Source organism: Centroberyx gerrardi, chromosome 11 (genome assembly GCF_048128805.1).
Source record: "Centroberyx gerrardi isolate f3 chromosome 11, fCenGer3.hap1.cur.20231027, whole genome shotgun sequence".
Classification (NCBI taxonomy): Eukaryota; Metazoa; Chordata; class Actinopteri; order Beryciformes; family Berycidae; genus Centroberyx; species Centroberyx gerrardi.
In genome coordinates, this window is record NC_136007.1 from 9,756,031 (window position 1) to 9,779,033 (window position 23,003).

At 41.5% G+C, this 23,003-nt stretch overlaps 2 protein-coding genes across 3 annotated transcripts in view; one reads left to right on the plus strand and one right to left on the minus strand.

Moving 5' to 3' along the window:
- Nucleotides 1–4,149: 4,149 nt before the first annotated feature.
- LOC139932135 (putative fibroblast growth factor 1) lies at nucleotides 4,150–10,367 on the minus strand. The gene is made up of 4 exons (XM_071925820.2): nucleotides 10,240–10,367; nucleotides 8,072–8,297; nucleotides 7,189–7,292; nucleotides 4,150–6,466 (listed from the first exon to the last, which is right to left on the minus strand). The coding sequence occupies exons 1-4, from the start codon at nucleotides 10,273–10,275 to the stop codon at nucleotides 6,281–6,283; spliced, it is 552 nt and encodes a 183-aa protein (XP_071781921.1). The 5' UTR covers nucleotides 10,276–10,367; the 3' UTR covers nucleotides 4,150–6,280.
- An 8,352-nt stretch (nucleotides 10,368–18,719) lies between these two features.
- The window catches only part of LOC139917384 (rho GTPase-activating protein 26-like), a 112,166-nt gene continuing 107,882 nt past the window's right edge, over nucleotides 18,720–23,003 (plus strand). Inside the window, exons 1-2 of one of the 2 annotated variants that reach the window (XM_078286591.1) lie at nucleotides 18,720–19,069; nucleotides 19,189–19,498. In XM_078286591.1, coding sequence (XP_078142717.1) covers nucleotides 19,345–19,498 — 154 coding nt within the window. In that variant the 5' untranslated portion in view covers nucleotides 18,720–19,069; nucleotides 19,189–19,344. Of the gene's footprint in view, nucleotides 19,499–23,003 lie in introns of both variants that reach the window. The other variant, XM_078286590.1, reaches the window with a different exon arrangement.

A 23,003-nucleotide genomic window follows, 5' to 3' on the forward strand; every position in this document is an offset into this window, starting at 1 on the left:
CAGAGAGCAGTAGCAGATGGGGAGGCCAGTGTCAGCATTTCCAGTTGGATCAGCTGACTGATATGCATCCCCTGTTTCCGCTCCTGTGTGTGTGTGTGTGTGTTTGCTTGTGTGGAAGAGAGAGGTGAAGGGAATAGCATGCATACAGTAACGTCGACAAAGCATCTCTGTTTTCATGATGAGGCCACCAGAACAGGATGAGAGAGAAAGAAGGGGGGAGAGGAGAGAAGAGAAGAGAAGAGAAGAGGGGTGGAGAGGAGCCAAGGTTGGGCTTCTAAGGCCTCCGTTACACGGTGAAACTTTTTCACGCAACTTGGTTGTGTGCAACTGAGTTTCATCTGAGTTTCACTGTGTATCAGTCCCTGAAAAGCTGTGTGCAACCAGGGTGCATCAAATTGAAACTGAACTTTTTGCAGCTAGGTTCATGCAATCAAAATGCTGATATCATGTCATGTTCAGTTGGACCAGCTGTACTCCTACTACGGCCAGCTGATAGTGTAGCCTACCTAAAGAACAAAAATGGACGACAAACAGCTTGTGACGTAGGCTACATCCAAGAAAAATAAATCACCATCCACTATTTTGAAGTGGATTAACTTTACAATTAAATATTGTTGTATTCCAGGTAGTTTAACTGTATAGAAAGTCAACTTGGCAGTAAACGTTAGCTGGCGTTAGCTTAAAGGCTAACTGTGGACACAGCTTACGTTATGTTAATATTAGCCTACGCCACAGCGAAGAGATTAAACATGCTAAATTACTTACTTTTTAACTTGATGTAAACACAAAATAATGCTTGCTCTTGTAAAACATGGCTTCCCCCCCCCTTCAACCGTTTAAACTATTGTAGAGCGTGTTGTTGCGTGTAGTTTCGATTGAATCTGAATGCATTGTGTAACAGTAAAGTTGCATGAACCTCATGCAACTCGCAACTCACCAACACAACCAAGTTGTGTGAATAGTTTCACAGGGTAACGCCGGCCTAAGACATGGATTCCCAACGTTTTTCACCCCAAGGACCCTCACATAGATACATGGGTCTCTATTTGGTAGTATTTTGCCCATTGGATCCCCTATCTGATAAGATTTGATGTGGTTAGGTATGATTTTGTGGAGGATTGTATACCTGTATGAATTGTAGGTAGGGAAATAACAGCTGAGAGAACAAAAAACAGCCAAATCCATACATTGTCTCATCATGCAACATTTAGAAAGTCTTTCTGACATTGCTGGGTTCTCCCAGTAACCCCTAGGACCAATTTGGGGACCTCTGTTTAAGGAGTGTGTGAGGAGAGGATTGCAAGGAAAGAAAAAATAGATCTGGCGAGGCATTTGGATGTATAAAGAGCAAAAGAAAAAAAAGAGGTGGGCAGGAGAAGAAAAGAGAATACAACAAAGGCATGAGGTCGAAAAGAAAGAGAGCAGAGAGAAAGAGAGATGAAGGGACAGAGAAACGGACAGATAGAGGAGGAATGCTGGGAGAGAGCGATGAAGAGAAAACAATTCGACAGACAGACGGAGACGGAGATTGAAGGAGGCTGGAAATTGAGAGACAGGCAGGAAGGGAGAGAAAGAAAGACGGAATTGAGGAAAAGAGAGAGGAGTAACAGATGAGTGAATGTGTCCCAGTTCCAGTGCGTGTGTGTGTGTGTGTGTGTGTGTGTGTGTGTGTGTGTGTATGTCTGTTAGAGTGGTTTGTGTTGCTGGGATCTTGGCTGCTGTCAGGCTAGGGGACTCCCAGAGGAAACCAGTCCTTGTTCAGTTTACAGTGAATAGTTCCCTTCCTGCCCTGCACAGCCCTGCAGGCCTATGGCCAACCAGGTTTGTGTGTGTGTGTGTGTGTGTGTGTGTGTGTGTGTGTGTGTGCGTGTGTTTGCAAGTTCATGGAGTGGCCTAGTGGAGAGAAAGAGAGAGACTGTCCTGTAACTGAAAGGTCACAGGTTGCGTAACGGTGGATGTTTGTCCACCAGCAGCCATCAGTCCTGTCAGTGTCCTCAAGCAAGATATGAACCCCCTGCCTGTTTACTCAGTATAAATCACTAAGGACAAGAGCATCTAAAAATGACATGCAAACTGCATGTGTGTGTGTGTGTGTGTGTGTGTTCTTGTATTTCTATACCTGTGAGAACCAAATGTCCTCACAAGGATAGAAAGATGAGGAAAATCCTCCAAAGTGAGGACATTTTGCTGGTCTGCACTTCTACAAAGAGTTAAGGTTAGACTTAGAATTAGGTTTAGGTTAGGATAAGGGTTAAGGTTAGGGTCACAAGTTAGGGAATGAATGTAGTCAATGAGGGGCCTCACAAGTATAGTAATACCTGTATGTGTGTGTGTGTGTGTGTGTGTGTGTGTATGTGTTTGTGGCCATGACTAGGCATCCTTTTGCTTTTGGGGGTCAGCCAGTGAAAACCACTGATCTAGAGGTCTGCCTTATATCCAGTGTTGAGCTTGTTACTCAAACACAGTCATATATTACTTCTTTATTACTCATTTTAAAACTAATATTATTACTTATTACTCCCTGAGAGTGGTAATTTGTTAATCTGCTTATTACTTTTCACCCAAAGTTTGCGGTTACAGCCCTCTTATCTCCAAAAATAGTGAAAAAATACCTGTGCTTCTGTGTGGATGATCATGGTAACCAAATAGAGTTGATTGTCTAATGCTTTTATAATCTTTTTGCTCAAGTAGTGGCAATACTTCCACCCAGAGAAATTAAACTTTTCTGCCGTTTCTCATCTATGCTAGTTTAGTGTGTTCTTCAACTTTCAAATTATGAGGAAAACGAATCAGGGGATGGGGGCAGGATATAGTTTTGGGATAATTCAACTTGAATCTGACATTTATAGGGGGTGATTAGATTATAAAGTAACCATTTTTGTGATTGGAAACTGTACTATTGCTGAAATTGAAATAGTAATTTGTCAAACTACTCGTTAGTGGGAAAAGTAATGATACTACTATAATGTAACCTCCCAACACTGCTTAAATCCCAGAATAATATGGAACATCTTGGAGCCCCAATCCTTCCAAACATCTTAAACCACGTTCCAGTGTTTCCTCCAGTATTTTTTCCTGGCAGTGCCGCCTCTGAAACAGCATTTTGGGCCATGTTCTGTTTCAGCCATTACACATAAGTGTGGATTAGCTAAAGAATGCCATTGAGTCTTAACTTCCAAAAATGTGGTGAAAATACTTGACGAGGGTGAGTGGAGGTCTTTCTCTGCTTTGCGCTGGTCTTATCTGCAACAACATTATGGTAACAATTACAGTGTGCTGGAGAGCAGGCAGGTCTCCACTGACACCAATGCTGCTGAAGGGTTTTGCTGCAGTACCTTTTGAAAATTATAGTGACAGTACAACCTGAAAACAAAATGTGGTACTTTTAAAAATGATATTACATAAGTCCTTGATTGACAAAATGACATTTTAGACATACCGAATGATTAAGTTCAGCCAATGATTTCTGTTTTGTAAATTCACTTATTAACAGATATTTTTGGTTGGTTGGCAGCTTCTTTTTTTCTCCTATATATGCTATGTGTACTGTGCATGCTGTGATGTAACCCATAGCAATAGACCCACAGCCAACTCCACTGCTAAAAACACATGCAGCTGACAGCAGTTTGTGGTAGTGGTTTCTACCGGTTAGCCACTTAATTCATGATTTATTTTACTAGGACCGGGAAAAGCTTGAACTTCTAATAATGATAAATGAAGACAAAACTAGAGGAGTTCTTCTGAAACCCTTAGTGCTATCCTGAGTGAAACTGCTACTGAACTAAAGGCAATGCTGCCATCTTGTGGTCATACTGTGGTCATATGGGTGAACACCCATAAGAGTGCAGTTTATTCACACACACACACACACACACACACACACAAGTGCACCTACACACACACACACACACACACACACACACAAACCTCATAAATGCTGCTGAAATGTTCTGTGGTTTGATGTGTATGAATGGGTCGAATGGATTCAGAATTGATATATACAAGGGGATGTGTCCAGTTAAACTGTTGTTTATATGATGTTTTATATGACGCTTATATATTTATCTTTTCATGTATATCTGCTTTCAAATCCCTAATAAACACAATAAAAAAACAACAACAAATTATAGTTAATCGTTTATTATTTATTCTATACAATTCTTTGCAAAATACTGTCAAGAAAACACATGTTCCTTTAAAAATGTATATTTGCTGTCTTCCATGGACTCTTATTCATAATGTCTCTTAAATTTTTTAGGAAGAACAATAATCATATAATAATCACAGTTCCATACATTTACACATTTTATACAATATGTATTACTTTGTCAAAAGGTGATCACATTACCTTTTTGTTCCTTTCCTGTATATATGTATAAATACTGTATATGTATAAATAACTATCTCCATAATCATAGCATAACATTGTGGCAATCAATAAAAGTTAAAATTCAATTATCAATAAAACTTTATCAATAAATATTCACAATAACAAATCTAAACTACAATGATGTTACAGTAATATTTGTTTCAGCATAAAATGGAATAAGTTTAGAAAGAGTCCGTTAGGTTGTGCTGCCATTTTGCAAAGGAAGAGAAAGAGAAATATCACTGAATTTAAGACTTAAGATATGTAACTATGTGTGGTCCAGGGCAGATCAATCAATATGTGTTCTCTCTTTCTCTCTCTCCCAATCCCAAAAATCGAATAATTAAGACTTGAACCTGTGATGTCACCAAGGTGGGAAATCTGCAGTGGTATTCCTCTTTTCCAGACAGTACGATAATAACTGCATTGAATAATGAAACAAAGTAAATCCCTCTGCCTTGGAGAGAAGGTAAGGTGTCAGCTGACCTGGGAACATGCATGTATACCTGTATATATCAATATAGTATATATCAATAGTATATATCACAGTTTAGACAAGGGTGCTGTTTCCAAAAACAGTGTTTTAGCACTAAGCTCATTTCATTATCATTTTGTCCGAGTGAAACAAAGACGATCCTAGCACTTAGGGATACTTTTGGGACACTTTGAAAGTCTGATGTTTTTCTCCACTAGACACTTCTCATATTGAGGGGAAATGCCTCAACATTTGTCCCTCTGTTTCTTTAAAACAGTGGTTCTCAACCTGCGGGTCAGGACCCCCCAGGGACATGCAAGATAATTTTGTGGGGTCGCGAGATGATTTATAGGATAAGAAAGCATATTTCTACTATAAAAATGTATTATCATGTCTATTTTTCTCTAATTTTTGCTTTTTTTCTTGTGAAATACTGAATAGTTTTCAGCCTCTCGGCCTCCTCTGATAATTGGTTGAACTCTGCACACTTGTGACGGCGGGTCGCGAGTGGACACCGCTTTGTTTTACGGGGTCACAAGCCAAAAAGGTTGAGAGCCGCTGCCTTAAAATGACCTGTTAGGATTGCTAACATTCCTCACTGAACACAAGGGGTTACAGCAACAGGCACAAATTAAAAGCAGTGAATAGCGAGACTGTCCTTCATCCACAAGGCCTGGATTCAAGCCCACGTGTCGGCAAGCATCCGCCCTGCTGAGGAGTCCTTGAGCAAGAAACTGAATCCCTACCCGCTCCAGACCCTGACCTCTGACCTCACTTTGCAAGGTGAAAAGAGAATTTCTTCTATGGAAATCAGCAGAGTATTACATTATTACGATCCCTCCCTATGCTGTAGCACTTGGACAGAGTCAGAACTTTGAACGACGTTGTTTGCTTGAGCTTGAATTCAACGCCAGATGGTTGGCATTTTTACTTTTATTGCCATTCCATTCGTTTCCTTTGTGCCAGACGAGATCAATTTTAAAACTATTTCTAAGTAACAATGGTCCATTGCTGTCTCCCAGTGCTATTTCATACCACCGGTCAAAGACTGACATGCATTGGCACGGCAGGCATTTTCTGTCTTGAGTGAGAGTGTGTGAGTGTGTTTACAGTATTCTGGATACTAGCTCATATTCCTGTCAAGATCATATGCGGTTTTTATGCATGTGGATATCCTGATCACAGATATCCCTGCATACATAAATAAGCAGAATATTCTGAATATTACCATGAAAATAGAGCTTGAACTGATCATAAAACAGGATAAGGTGTTTATATGACTTTGGATTGCAGCCAACATCGGCATATCCGATCTTTTAGATTGGACTTTCTCATATCAAGCTTACATCAATTTTAAATGGAATACTTAGGTGTCCAACATGACATTGCACTATTAATATGCATGTAAAGCACTTGCTTCCTGGTGTCCTGTTGCTCTACAGGTTGCTTACAGGCCTTGGCAGAAAATAGACGGCCTTCTGACCCTGGTGGGTCTTTGGTCCTGCTTTGGGTTTGCCTTTCCTCGTCAGCCCGACGTACCAGCTGTACTTCTGAGAGCGATATGAGTTGTAGTGGTTTTCCTCATACTTCTCCAGGAAGTAACACTCATCATTCAGTGCTTGCTGAGAAGAAAAGGAAAGAAAAGAAAAGAAGAAAGTTTGTTTTAAGCCAAATATAATTCAGTCATGTTCTTGTAAATTCATTTGAAAATGTTAACAACAGGGTGTGAGGATATATACACACAGCAACAGTACATATTGTAATGTTAATGGGAATAAGAATCTAGGACATGACAAATGTGTAATTCTTTAATGGCTTACGTTGCTCATCTCTTGATGTATCTGCCCCGATGACAGACTATTACTCATAATGATTTATAGGTTATTAGGAAAAACTTTAGCTCAAAAAAAGAAAAACCTTTGCTCATCGGATACACAGTAATTTTCCACTGTTGCACAATTTTGTGGAAAATAATGTTGGTACCTTGGTAAAATAACCTTAGGAATGGATAGGTTATTGAGTGTTATGTGTTTTCAGAATGCAGCTTTGATAAAAAAATGCTTTCATGAACTATTAGGTAATAGAAAACAGTCTCTCATTTCAGCATGATATATAAAAAAAAATGCTTTGAAATTGAAATTCACTCCATAGTGCAAAGTGATAGATCATTCCATCCCCAATAATGTTAGTATTTGGCAGGCAAATATTTTAAAATAGTCAATAACTTCAGAGTTTTACTTTCATGGCAGCAACAATTTCATCATAGTAGGTGTCTTTTTTATTTTTTTTCCAAATGGGCAGATATCCCAACTCTTCAAACACACACTGTAATGTGAAAACTCACTGATCCGTAGAGGCGTCCATCTTTGTCCATGGCCAGGTACCTGCCTGTCTGCTCTCCCTTGATGACCACCACTCCTGCACTCACAGCTTTCAGCCGCAGGACGTCTGCAACGCAAACACATGGAGCTGTTCAACTGACGCCAAGCTGCATGATGTTTTTAATTACCTACCAGGGATGTAGTGGAACGTAAACTCACCTAAACTCAGTGTAACCATCGTTTTTATTTGTGAGTTAGAGTTAAGCCACTTTTTCAAGTCAATACAAGCCTTATCATCTAAATGCATTATATTCAGGGGGAGTTATTAGGATTACAATCTCTAGCCACTGAGCTTCTCTACTGGAACAGCTGGGGTTAACAGCCTTGCTCAAGGAGACTTTAACAGTTTGTTGAAGTAATCATTGAATTCCCCCACAGATTTCAGCCAGCGGCTTTCACAAGTCCACTTCTCGACCGCTTTCCCCCAAGGCCGGATAACTTCTTACTGACTGCCTCTTAAGCATACCTGTTATCTGTTGTTAATCATCATTTATTTTAACAACAATGAAGACTTTTAATCATCAGTAAAGGTAAAAAGTCCATTTAATGTTGGGAAAGTCAAAATTACAGTATCTGTTAAGGATAAATTGCAGCTTTTGCTTAGCTTCATATTCATCTTTTGCACAGTGTTATTGTACAAAACAATTGTTCTGTCTTGTATTTTTTATCTACTATCTCTCATGTCTGACTTGTATTCTTTTTATCTACTACCTCTCATGTCTTGCATTTTTATATTCAGCACTCAGATAATAAACACATAATAAAGTGATTCTGATTGTGAAATACAACAGCTTATCCCTCCTCATAGAAAAAACCCCAATAAAAAAGATAGTCTTGTTTCCTCACCATAGGGGTCGTTGTCCTGCCTGCCGCCGCTCACTGTCCCGTCCGGTGCGATCCTCAGGTGATGTCCTCCGTTCTGGCAGTAGAGCCTGGTGAGGGCCTGGCGCTCCTGGCGGGACAGGTCCAGCGACGCCGCCGGGCCGAGGGACAGCAGGGTGACGTCTCCCTCAGACATCCTGTACAGAGTGTGAGGCTGCGGCGAGCCGTTTCCAGAGCGATGCCCCTGTGGCTGCAACAACAACAAGAGGTAGATCCACCGTGTTCAGAGTTAATGTCACCTGGTGTGTGTTTGAGAAACCAGAGAAAACAGGAAGGGGAGGATAACACCGCCTTCGTGATTTGATTACGGGAAAAGCTCCCTCCCTCCCTCCCTCCCTCCCTCTCTTCGTTTCTGTCCCTCTGTCTCTCTCTCTCTCTCTCTCTCTGTCACTCTCTCTCTGTCTCTGTCTCTCCCTTTCTCTCTCTCTCAGCCTTTTAAGGCACTCTGTTTGGCGCTTGAATTGATGCAGCCAGCCGGGGGAATCAGATCTGGTTGGAGGCCAAGCAGAGCCGCCACATGACCGAACTTGTTCCCTCACCGAGCATCCCTTAGATTCTTTTCTCGTAAAATGTTTTCCAGATGGGAGTGATGTCATTTTCACCTGAAATCAAAGCTAGGCCAGACAACCAGATAAACAACATGTGGACGCGCAGACGGACAGAGCAAATTAGCTGTAATGGTTTTACTCCCTCTTGGAAATACTGCAAGTTCTGGTGCTACAGCCTAAAGCGTAACATGAAACGATTTAACACATGACATGTAACATTACAATCCACATCATTATCTAGACTGAAGCGGGAAATTGGCAATTGCTTCTCCTTAAAAGACATGAAAAAAGTGAAAAACAAGAGCCATCCTCCTTACAATATTTAAGGCACAGCTGCTTTACCCTTCATTTAGAAGGCTTACATGCTCTAACCGGGGTATAAGGCATTATCTAGCTTGCAGAAAGAGTTAGACATACACTATATGACACTGTACATCATACTTGTCAATCAAAAACAAAGTCTGTCATTCAAACAAACCTCCTGTGGCCAACCACTTCAAATCTTTCCGCTCTAGGAATCCAACACTAGTATCCAGCCAGCTCTCTCTGCCTGTCTGCTTTACCCTTGGACTGTCTGCTTCCCCCAAACGCTCATCCAAGAAAAATCAAGTCCATTTTACAGCCAGGATGTCAGTGTAATCTCTAATATCCTGGAGGGAGAGATCCCAGCGTGGTAGTAGCTGTCATGAAAGCCTGTCCTGTCAGTGGGAAGGGAGCAGTGGAGCAGCCAGCGGTGGCATAGTACAGACGGTGGTACAACTCTGCTCTGTGTTATCATTAGCGTCTACAGTATGGCTGCTATACTGTAGAGCCAGCTGAGCCAGGCTGGCTCACATCTGGAATGTCTTGGAAAAACATCAGAAACAGAAGGAGGAAGAGGGGAAAGAGGGGAAAGAAGAGAGAGAGAGAAAGAGCAAAGTAAAGCCACAGGAGGAATGCGAGGCCTACCCACACACAGCCTGTTTTTCCTACTAACAGGACCAGGAGCGGATTGTTGTATTACTGGATATGAAGCGGTATGTGCCAGACGGGTCCGCAGGGACCTTCGGACAGACCTGCTGCTGCGAATGACGTCCGGCGTCCGCCAGAGCGTGGGTGCGTGGGAGTGGAGATTGGATCTGCACTATGGTGTGTGTGTGAGTGTGTGTGTGTGTGTTTGGATTTGTGTATGTATTGGGGGGGGTAGATAAGTCCAGGGGATGGAGTATTTGGAGTAAAGTTCTGCAGGCAGTGAAACTGGGGTAAATGTTGACTGTTGATTCCTGGATGCGTCATGAAACGTCATGAGGTTGATATGAATGTGGGAAAAAAAAAGGTGTTAGTGGAAGTTTGTTTAGCTACCCTCCCCCTTCACACACACACACACACACACACACACACTGCATCAAGACGCATGTTAAGTTTGGCAAAAACCAGACCACCTAACTAATACTCTCAAAAGGTAATAGGCACAGAAACTGCTGTTTTTTTTTACTGGTTTGTTTTCCAGTTAGGATTTTCATCTGTCATTAGTGGATCAGCGAAGGGCGGCTAAATCACCGAATAACCAATCAGATTCCCCCAACCGCAGTCACAGTCACCTACCTGTGAAAAGGTCATGTGCCCCAGATGAGCCAGCATGTCCTCCTCTGTTTCCTCTCTCTGAACGCAGCTTTGGGTGAAACTGGCTCAAACTTCTCCTCCTCTTCAACGGCGGCTCGTCTGTCCCTGCGGCACTCTTTAGGGACTGCGTGTGTACGTCTGTATTTGTACTCCGTCACTCCCGTCCCCCTTCTATCAGCGTCAGAGGATCCATTTCAACAGGCCAACGTCAGAGCTAAATTTACCACACCAGAGGAGAAAGAGAGAGAGAGAGAGAGAGACTGAGACAGGGTGACGCAAGTGTACAGGCCACGGGATCCAGCCGGAGCCTGGAAATGAGCAGCGCTGCCCGTCTGACTGAGCGCTGATACATTCCTATAGGGGTGTCCTCCTCCTGCATGGAGACACTGGTGAGCAACACAATATAAACATTTATAAAACACACAAAGAGGATGATTTCAACTCCCAGAATAACTCCGCTTCATAATGCCAATAATATACCCACACTCAGCCTCTGACATCCCAGCCAGGTTTCTATTAGGACGCTTGAAAGGATATGTTGTGTCACATTACAGGATTTGTACTAGTAATTCAGCTCAATTCAGTAAACTTTGTTAATTCATGCAGGGCATCTTTCATGGAAGAAACATTAAAAAACACTACATAAAAAAACAGCAATTTGACAATAAAGAACTCATCCTCCATGCAGTAAATGTCAGAAATTCAGGGGGAAATGTGATTTGAATAAACATGAAACACTCAGACGGCAAGGTTGAATCACATTTTAAATAAAGAAACTGATTGCTGCTAAAGTGTCACTCTGCCACTCTGGAGCTACAACTTTGTGAATGGAATCTGAACAAGAGTGAGCAACGTTGAGACGGATTCTGGATAAATGATGCCTTTAAAATAAAGATGTTGGCCCGGCACATCGTCACTCACATCCACACAACTCCTAACAAAGTGACAGCAAAGGAGTAGCAGTGTTACAATAAAGGACAAATATATTACTGAGTAACATGAATCAGAATCACTTTAACTACTACAGTAAATGTCTAGGAATTTGGTGAGGTGATACTGCTGCACAGACATACTGACAGTTATAATTTCATAGTACAAGCTGAATCACATGGGACAAGTTTGATGAGGCACAGACATGTACACCATGATGACTTTCTGAGTAAGTGGGAGTGCTGGTTGTAGTATTTTAGGACTTTTTTGGCGGGGTAACATACTTAAAAATGGTGGTGATGTTATATGTCAGTTAGAAAACAGCTTGCATGGCTTCGAAACATGAGGAATGCAACACTCTCAGCTTCTATTTTTGAACTGCCAGGCAAGCCATGAGGGTATGGAGGTAGGTGTTGCACACACAGACAGACACACACACACACACACACACACACGCTGTGGTATACACACACACACACACACACACATACACACTCACTCTCCCTTTCTCACACTCACACACCACAATAAACAGAAGTAGTGTGCAGGCTGAGTGAATTATTCACAGTAGTTGGCCTGTCTCTGCCTCCTTCTAATGGATCTTTTAGGCTCTTCCCTTCAAACTGTGGCCCCTCTATTATTCATCTTCAACATCTGCATTTTAAATCACTCAGCTATTCTAAATCTTTTACACGTAGGACATAAGACTGAAGAGAGTGTGCTGTAAGAAAATAGGGACTTCGCTGCAGAAAACTAAAGAAAGAAAGAGAAAGTGAGAGAGAATGAACAAGAGCGCGAGAGATAGAGAGAGGAAGAAAGACAAAGAGAACGCCGTAACACATTTATGATTGGAGACATTCAAAATTTAATGTGCAACATCATATTCCAAAAATTGTAAATGCTATAGTCGCTTGACCCACACACACACACACTCACACACACACACACACACACACACATACACACACACTAGTTGAGACCCTGACCTACTTCTCTCTCACCTATACAGCTCCTACACTTTTGAAAGTCTCAGATTTTTTGGAAATAGCTGCAGTACTTCCATCAACCAGGAGATGGGGGAATAGGTCAACTATCAAAGCAAGAATGGATGTGAATTTCAAAGTACTGTGATCATCTTCTTTATATAACAGTACACAGCACAATACCACACCACACCAAACACACAGATATGTATCTCTTTCATTTAAATCAAGAAAGGTGGATTTCTTCACAATTCAAATATTGAAACCCTCTAGGAATGATTACATTGTCCTTTAGAACCAATTAATAAACAATTGGGAAGAAAGGTCTGTTATCAGAAAATAAGCTGCCACTTCAATCTACATTTTGCATTGGGTGAATTAAAAGTGAATTGACCCCACTAGTGATAAAGAGTGAAATTGTCTTTTGTTTATCACTTGCCTTGCACTTCCATTTGAACACTATGTGAGGAAGACCTGTCGTCCTTTTGCCATGTTGCATCATCCATTTGTATCCATATAGTGTGAAACTCTTTAAGTTGTTGATATGTCTCTGCACCAATGTCAGCAGGACAAATCATTGTACGTTTATGGCACAGCTTGATTTCTCATAATGATAAAAAGCTTTCTTGCAGAGTGTTATATACTGTCCACTGTGTATTGTATGTCCTGCACTGCCCCCTTGCACTAAATCCAGTATGAGCTCCTGTTTTCAGTGTTAATATACAGTATTTAACAAATCTCAAAATAAGAACGATGACAACGACATCTCCTAAAGTCACTTCAAACCACAGTGGAGGATGGGTGGGTTAACATACACAGATGGCTACAAAATAGAAAATACACAAAAAATAACAACCATGCCACAATGCATATTACATCAAATCTCTTTACCCCCTTTGTCTGATTATTCAAAGTCACAGTAGATGCCTTATGCAACTTTGCAGTGCGGCTTTCTACCAAGATAAAAACCAAGTCATGCAGATTTCATATCCCAACCTCCTTATTTTATTATCTGGTTTGCAAGTATCAATCAGAAGGACAGAAATAGTTCTCTGTGGCATTGTCAGCACATGCTCCAAAATCATTGGATTACCTCAGAGAAGTCTCAGAGAGTTTTTATAAATGAGAGGCCCAGGCAATATTAGATGCAAAGTCACAACACAACGAATTAAACCTCCAACCTCCACATCAGGCAGGAGCTTTGTGGTACCTCAGTGCAGGACAAATCAAGGAAAAACCACCTTTGTACCAGAAGCAATAACATTTTCAAATAAGAATCATGTGTTTTCCATAACTGAATAACTGTAAACTAATATAATTTCAGCTACATGCATTTCACTGCTGACCTGCCTGCACTCTGCACTTTAATACCAAAAACATCTGAAAACCTGTCTTGTCCTATCTCTTTTGTCATGTGATATGTGTATTTTATGTCTTGTTTTGATTGTTTATGTCTTCAATTATGTCCTTTAAATTGCCCCATGTGGGACAAATAAAACTGTATTGCATTATAACTGAGTTGCACTGAACCTGGTTCAAACCAACCTTTAAAGATGGCCTGTTTTCCTGCTGTCAGCCCAGCCATAAAAAGGAGTCTCTCCTGCATATTAAATCACTTGGTTTGTCCCCAAAAGTAACAATGCTGGACACACAGGTACGTCAAAACTCAACAGAAACATGTAGTTTCCATAACTGGATAATTGTAAACTATTATAATTTCAGCTATATGCATTTGACTGCTGACCTGCCTGCACTCTGCACTTTATTAGCAATACTATACAAATGGCCAACTGTTAATTTGAAAACCTGTCCTGTCCCTTTTGTCATGTGATGCGTGTATTTTATGTCTTGTTTTGATTGTTTGAATATTAAATTACGTCCTTTGAATTGCCCCATGTGGGATGAATAAAATTATATTGAACCACCGGGTTTTCCTGTTGTAGACCAGCCATAAAAAGGAGTCTATCCTGCAAACTAAAATGTTTACTTGGGTTGTCCCAAAAAGTAATAATGCTGGACACACAGGTACATGTCAAAACTCAACAGTTCAGCTTTGATTTCAGCTTTATTATTCTCAAACTCAGCTATAACAGGACAATCCCAAAACCTATGAAGGTATCCAATTCTCCAACATTACATATACAAGAATGCCCTGTGTCATTATGGCAGTTGTCAGTATGTGTCTGTAACCTTGTAAGTCAAGACAAACTCCAGTACATTTATTATACTCATACCGGAGTAATAAAGTGATTTGATTCTAGTTGTATTTGGCGAAAAACAAGCTTTTCTGATTCCGATGAAAAAATCGATCCCACCTATCATCTCCCCTGCTCTTTGACACCCTCCCATTTAACAACTATGAGTAAAACAAGAGATTTTATTTCCATTGCGCATCATTGTGCTCGGAAAGTCAATCTCTAAGGGCATTACAGCGCGAAGGAGTCGTAATTTTTAACAACCCAAGTAGACTCTGCCCGTGCTGCAGGGCAGACAGACAAGCTAAGACTTCCCATGGGGGAACAACAACCTCTGGTTGAGTTTAATCTACGTGTTTTATACAACTACAAGTACACAAGGACAGAAGTGGGGTGGAGTAGAGAGGGAAGGAAGGGGGAGAGGAGGAGAGGGAGGAATGAAATATTGGATATGAGCAAAGGAGGAGCAATAGAGAGAAGATGGGAGGAAAGAGCGAGGAGGAGAAAAGAACGATGTGACCGGCACCATTTGTCTACCTTAAACTTAAAGAATAGATGAAGAGCACTACATTAACATACTGTATCGCAAATGGCCAAACATAGTTTTAACTGTCATGATCTGATTGTTTTGGTTCATATTTATGAAGAGGAATGGAAATATGCATAATTACTGATTTATTTATTTATTTTTCTTTGCTGTTGAGTGGATAATTAAAGTCAAAGTAAAATGTATTGCCATTACCAGTACTTTATCACTACTGATAGAGCACTACTGCAACTGCTATTAGTCTAGTCTAGTCTAGTCTAGTCTTGTTTATTTATATAGCCCTTTATCATATACCATCATACATGTCATATACCACACTATATATATACATACTGCATAGCCTATATATATATATACATCATATACATCCTATACTAGGTCATATACATACTTCTGATACATTGTTTACTACATCATACATATACTATACATCATATTCTACGTCATGTACTAGACTAAACTAATACTACAGTAACATTCAGCACAGTAGGTCCTGTATATGTAGGGCACTGGGACACAGCCATATAGAATGAATGGGACAGTGATTGAATGGATATACTGTAGCGCTCCAGGCTGAGAATGAAAGGTTGATGCAAAGAATGGGATGAGAGAAGAGCATGAGAATCAAAAAGCCTCGACGCCCGGAGGCACAAGTACATTTACCTTTTAATAATGTGAAGGGACATTCTCTTTTTCTTAACCCCTCTCCCCTGGGAGGTCAAAGGTCAGGGTCGGCGACAGAACAGCACCACTGGAAGGGATTCAACGTCTCTCTCAGCACGGTTTCAGGCCTGTGACAAAATGTTCTATGAGACATTCGCTCTCACCACTAGGCCACCCCTGCCGGCTGCATAATTGCTGTTAGGCTCCCACTGTGTTGAAACACTTTGGCCCCTCTACTGGCTTTGTTTATGTTTTGATTCGCTGGATTGCAGACATTTTCTTCAACTGAAAATGATTGTGTGAGTTCATGAGAGTATGTGACAGCTAAACATGAGTTTTACATGTACTTTGAGGTTGTAAAAGGTTTGTTTTTGTTGGTGATTTTTGTAAGATTGAGGTAAAGCAGACCTGTATTTTGAGCTAAGATGGCTTGTGAAAAAAGGAAAAAGCTCATGTTCCATAAATACTTTATGTCACGCTCTTCAAGAATGTCAAGCAAAGAGCAACACACGTGTTTTGTTTTATGCAATTCATTTTGTCTGTATGCATGTAGATGTGACATTTAATGCATTTTGGAGTTCATACTAAAGAATAGGTCACATGTTTATGTCAGAGAAACACCTCTAGATATCCTGTCATTTGTGGCCACAGGTTGAAAAGTAAGCAGCTGTTACACCGTCTGCTCTGCTGTTACAAAGTAAAGCGCACATGTAAATAAAGCTTGAAAGAGTTCATTTCTAAACATATGTACCGATTTGAAAATCGTTCCCTCCATATCTCTACAATATAGAGGTGCAGTCTATAAAAGTACTGTTAAGTATCGCAAAAGTCATCGTTTTGTCAACCAAGGACTTCAGTTACATACTTAAAACTTCTAGTTCCCCCCCTCTTTTCCATCTCCTCCTTCCATTAACATCCATTAATGCCACTACTGAAGTTTAATGTGCCAAATTGTTCAAGAAACAAAGAATTGTCTATAAATGTTTTCTGGTATCAGGCTAACTGTATAATCCTGGCTCTTGAACTAAGCCCCAAATCTGCTAACACAAGGCTGGGCCATGGCTACCCATGCACAACACACAACATGCAGCAAGTGATGAGAGGAATTAAACTATGATTTCCTGTAAATGACGTTCTCTATATCACAGTGGCAGATGGAGAAATGAGCGTGCGGACGGACACTGTGCTCCGCTGTGACAGAGGAAGTGGCACATGTAAATCTTTCACACAAGAACCACAAACGCACACTGTGTTTGTGTCAGTTATGCTAATTAGAGTCAGTGACATGCATGCAAAATAACCAAAATAAAGGTGTTAACAGCTTACTGATAAGGCAGCAGTGACGCAAAGCACACACATACACATATAGAAATAGTAATGCATGCACACACACAAACATGCACACACACACACACGCACACACACACACACACACACACACACACACACACACGACATGTAGCTCCTTTTTCTTACAATTTGATACAATGAGGAGTTTATTTGGGCATCTAAAATTTGGGCATATTCAGATATTATCTTCTTGGAGATTTTGACTTGTAGATAGAAAACAAGTTCTTTAATAGTCAAAATTCAGATGTATAGATGTGTAGATGTGTGTATTTTCAAACATAACAAATGCAAAGAAATGTTTAACAGCCTCGCAAATACATGTAAAACTCTAAAGTTATTGAAACAAAAAAATAGGACAAAACATTTCAGAGTCAAAAAATCTTCCCATCCAATATCAGTAAATGCTAAATAAATAAATAAATACTACAGCTTTAACAAACTGTGTGTTGGGGCAGCAGTGTTTCAGCAGAGGGCGCCAGAGTGCAGCCTAATCCCAGACTGGGGTTTTAATCCCGGCTGGGCAGACAGAAATTCCCCGCTCTGGATGAAATGACATCAGCTCTCCTCCCACCAACCAGGCCAGCAGGACTCCAGGCTGCCGGCCCGCGACACACGAAGATCGTCTCTGCTGCAGAAGATGAAACACTCAATAGTAAAACACAAAATCAAAAACTGGCTCACCTTCCGGTCTGCAAACATGAAACGGCATCATGCTGCATTCAGGTGATATCGGAAGAAGCGAAACATCATGTCATTACAATTTGGAGACGTTCACGTGTTTTTAACCTGTTGGAACACTCACATCCAAAATCTTTTTTATTTATGGATTTAAAAGCAACCATAATAGTAATTTTGATTTTTATTATCTTGGACTGACAACACTGGTAGATTTACTGCAGTGTTTGCCGCCATTTGTGATCTCACACCTCCTACTTGAAATCACCACTAGGAGGTTTACGTCAATGTTTTTTCCCAGTTTGCAGCTCGTAAACCATGATCTTTACCTCCACCTCTGCCTCACACAGGACAGTTACTGTACCAGCCAATGTGGTACAGATTCGACACAAAATGGTCTTGCTTAAAAAACTGTAAAAAAAAGAGAAAATTTTAATTCTAGATGTAAACAGTGCTTTCACTTTGTGTGTAGTTTGATCCAAATAAACCTTAGCCACATTAACTTTTCCAGTAACATCAATCAGGGATGTAGTGAAGCCACCTACTAACCTACTAAGTGGTCGAAAATTCAGTTTTGTTCGATAAAAAAATAGAAAAGAATATGATTGATGATTTTATTTTTATTCATAGATGTTTGCTTTAAAGAAAGAGATCACTTAGTGATCACTTAGTAAATAAAGATCACTTAGTGGAAGTCAAATTAGCCTATATGTGCCCTTTTATTTACCATTATCTTACATCACCGATTCCAATAGCCTACATTGACACCAAACTCTGGGCATCCAAAATCAATCAATCAATAAATCAATCAATAAATCAAACAAACAAACAAAAAAAAATGATATACAATCTTTTTTCCCGCCATGACGTTTGCTGCACCCGGAAACAGGGTCCGAGTGAGACCTCTTTGCTTTTTCCCTCCTCTCTGTTACGATGCCTCTCTCCGCCTCGCCCCGCCCACCCGCCCCAACCGCCTCCGTTCTCGAACACCGGCCGCGCCATTGGCCGAGAGAGCCGTCAATCAGCGGATTATCTGTCTCGGGGTAGGTTGATGACGGACGGCAGCGCCGAGAGGGGCTGGAGAGAAAAGCACTGCGTTTTAAAACCGCCCAGGGAAGACACCGCATTTACCAGCCCCGGTTTTATTTTTTGCAACCTCCTTCCCTCCCTCCTCGTCCATCTCTCTCTCTCTCTCTCCCTCTCTCTCTCTCTCTCTCTCTCTGTCCGGTCCAGAATGACTCGGTCGCGAGGAATGCAGCACCGGTTCACCTGAACAAGTGGAGTCACTCCTGTCGGCACTTTTTTTTTACCCCCAAAACACTTATTTCTCCTGTGACTTTTTTTGTTTTTGTAAAGGTTGGATGCCGTGTCGGATTGCACTAAAGCTGCTGCCATTCTAAAGAAGAAGAAGACTCCAAGACCTTGTTTTTGTGTCAACTTGACAGAAGATAACAGTTGGGGAGGTGTGTGTGTGTATGTGTGTGTGTGTGTGAGAGGGAGAAGCAAGGTTATGTAGCCAGGCATTTCTCTGGATATATTCCGCCCCGTGTTTACATCTTGTAATTGGATTTTCCATCATTTCCAGCAGCAGCAGCAGCAGCAGCAGTAGTTCAGGTCAGGGGTTTTCTCCCTCCTCCTCCTCCTCCTCCTCCTCCTCCTCCTCTTCCTCCCCCTGTTGGGAGCTTGCTGGCCACCGGTGTGTAGGTCGTGGGTCGTGTCGGTTGTGTGGAGGCCGGTCGGAAAGATGGGACTACCTGCCCTGGAGTTCAGCGACTGCTACCTGGACAGCCCGCAGTTCAGAGAGAGGCTCAAGTCCCACGAGCTGGAGCTGGACAAGACCAACAAGTTCATCAAGGAGCTGATCAAGGACGGGAAGGCGCTGATCCAGGCTCTGAAAAGTAAGGGGCAAATGTGTGTGTGTGTGTGTGTGTGTGTGTGTGTGTGTATGTGTGTGTGAGAGAGAGATGCTAGATTGTACTCTACTGATTCACTAATGACATCCATCCATCCAAAAAGCTGTTTTACTTCCTGTGTTTTTGAGAACTTGAGTTACAGCAGTTGGTCTTTCGACAAAGTTATGTGTGTGTGTGTGTGTGTGTGTGTGTGTGTGTGTGTGTGAGAGTGTGTGTGTGTGTGTGAGAGAGAGAGAGAGATCTGTTGTGTTGCAGTAGTTTGACAACCACTTCTCTGGAAGTCACTCTTATCTCACTTATATTGGCATCATATGAAACCCTGACTCTCTCTCAGTGTGTGTGTACGTGTGCGTGTGTGTGTGTGTGTGTGTGTGTGTGTGTGTGTGTGTGTGTGTGTGTTTCTGATAAGGGACATAACAGAAGTTAAAGAGGCGAGGCGGGGGAATGAGTGAGTGGTGCCTGGTGTCCTCTGAAGCTGTCAGCACATTGGATCCCATCTGGTTACGTTAGGCTATATGGCGTTTAGGGGAAAGAGAGAGGGGGAGTGTGTGTGTGTGTGTGTGTGTGTGTGTGTGTGTGTTTCACTCACTGATGAGCTTTAGTGTGTGTGTGTGTCTCAGGCTGTGATGAGTTCAAGTTGTTTAGTGATGATAATGAGGTGGATTTTAGCTACTGCAAGCTCGAACCTATATAATAACTCTAGTAATACTCTATTATGATTCAGAAAATGGATACAACTTTATTTTACACCATAGGATTGCTTCTCCATGTTATTTGGCATCATAAGTAAAAGCTTGGACAGGTACCATAAGGACAGGTGGGAACCAGAGGGGACTAGAACATATTGCATTTCATTATACATAATGTATAGCGCCTCTTTCCTTCACTCGCTCACTTATTCCTCTCTCTTAATTTGAATTTCAAGCCAGTGTTTGTCGTTTACCAGAAGTTCCTCTCTGTTACTTTCAACTGTTACACTGTCATACTCTACCTACAGTACAGTAGCCTGGTGTGATTACACTTTTTATGGGACAAAACAGTAAAGAATGGCCAACAGAGGGAAGACAGGGAGAGAATTTAAAACTCTCACAGGTTTTATTCATTAGGGTTAGACTGATTTATCAGGCCGATATTGGCCTAGTAATAAAAATTGGATATCGGCTAGTCAATAGCATCTATCTCTGATATGTAAGTGATGCAATTTGTTTGATTACATATTTATTGTACAACTGAACATGCATGAATATGTTTTATTATTATTATAGTGTCATTCTGGGAGAGTTCAGTGGAGAGTTTTAGTGTCCTATGGTCTAGATGCTGTTTCAAAGGCATCCACCCTGTCAAGAATAAAATAATTTATTGCAATTCTTTTCAAATTAATACATGTTGACAGCTTCAAATCTAAAAGTATTGGTACGGTATCGGGCTTGACCTCATATCAGTCGAACCCTAATATTCATTGAAAACGATATTAAAGGAATATATCAACTTTTGGCCCAACAAGTTAATTAATCAACTGACTTGGTGGATTGGTAGGTATTTTCCACACAGCTCAGTACCAGAATAGGACAAACTGTGGAAAGTCCAGGACAGACCAGACACACACTCTGCAGCCTGAACACTACCTGAACTTTCCACTCCTGTAGCATCTCCTCTACGTCTGATGGATGCTTTATAAAACAAAGTGGCGTGCCAGTAAGTGGGGCACAAAGCTCTGTCAGCTGACATGAAGCTATCAGGACAATTCTGCTATTGTCCATTAGTGAGATCTGGAAATCAAACGGCATGACCTGATTTACTGAGGTCGGAATGAGAGAGAGAGTGAGAGAAAGAGAGAGAGAGAGAGAGAGAGAGAGAGAGAGAGAGAGAGAGAGGGACACCAACAGGGACAAAGAGAGGGAGAAACTGAGAGAGAGAGTCATTTGCTCACTCTTGTGCCATTGTAAGGAAAAGGAGCATACATTGTTAGCAACCCTTTCCTTGGTTTAGTCATTTTTTTTTTAAAAGTAGGCTACTACACAGTATTGTTGGCTGCTGCTGGGGCATGAGATGGGACTGCCAAAATCACTCAGTTGGAACAGGTCTATTTTTGCGAGCGGTTGAATTTCTAACAGGATTTCGAAGCTCTCTCTCTCTCTCTCTCTCTCTCTCTCTCTACTCTGAAAAAGTACTTGGGACTATTCTTAGCTTCGCTGTAAATCTTTCTGCCACACCTTTCAGCGCACCTCGATCTCAGAGCCGTGAATCCTCTGTTGCTCTCGAGGCGGCGAGCGGCGGCCGGCCGGCTCTCCCTGGCAAGTTCCGAAGGTTTCGTTAATTGCTGATTGCTGCGGGAAGAGATTGCTCAAAGCCTCCCGACAGCTCTCACATGTGTTTTTGCTGTAACCGCTACATGCGTGTTACCGCTGGAAGGGGGAAAGCGAAACATTTACAGCCGCCATGTGCCATACTGCTCAGATCCTATACTGTGCTACTGTGGACTCACTGAGGCTTTCCTCCCAGTGTTTCCTATACTGTGTTAATATTGTGGCGGCCTGCCCAGGTAAACTAACAGCCTGTCAGGTGGATTTTTGTTATGGATTCTTTTCGGTGCTGTGATGTATGAAGCTTTCCGATGTTGTTTTTAATCAAGATTTAATGCTGCCAAGTGCCGAAAGCGTGTTAGTGAACTACGATGACCATAATTCATTGCACTCATTCATTTGCACTCATGATGCAGCACCATGGAGTCGCCGTGTGTCTGAGCCGACACAAACTGAACGGAGAGACAGTTTGAAATGTAGCCTCGATAATCAGATGGAGGTAACAGTCAGCTAATGTTGCAAAGTCGGTAGTTTATACTAGACTGAGACGTAAATGCCTGGAAAAACAGGAGTTACTGGGCTCGCTAAACGAAACATCAATAACAACCTGAGGGAAACACACTGCCTCCGTACAGCCAATCAGCTCTTCATGTTGCAACACCTGACTATTCATTGCTGTGGTGGTTTTTAACTGCCCTTCCCAGGAATCGCTTGGCAATCAAACAGCGCGTCCAGTTAGTACTTTATTGGATTTTCTGGAATCTACTACCCAGTTCTTATTTTGTTGATTCCAAACGAACCGCCGTTGCTGCCGACAGAAGCGTAAAACGCATCACTTCCTGTGGCCCAGAGGATTTTTCTCTGGAAAGTCCCACCTGCTGCCAGGTGTTCAGAACTGCAAATGTAAAAGCGTTCATGAACTGGGTATAGGCTGATTCACGACTGTGTTATATCAACTGTTGATAGAGAGTAGCAAAACGCAAATTCGTATATATGAACATGTCATGGATTACTACTTTAAATGAAGGGACCTTCAACTATATGATGATAATACAGTCTTCTCCTATATGTGAATAAGTAGTTTTGAAATAGCGTGTGGTTTCTGTAAGGTTTCACATACAGGAAGGTTTCATATCGAGGTGTAACAGCCACTGCTGCGAATTTACTGCAGCTTCATGCTGTTGGTG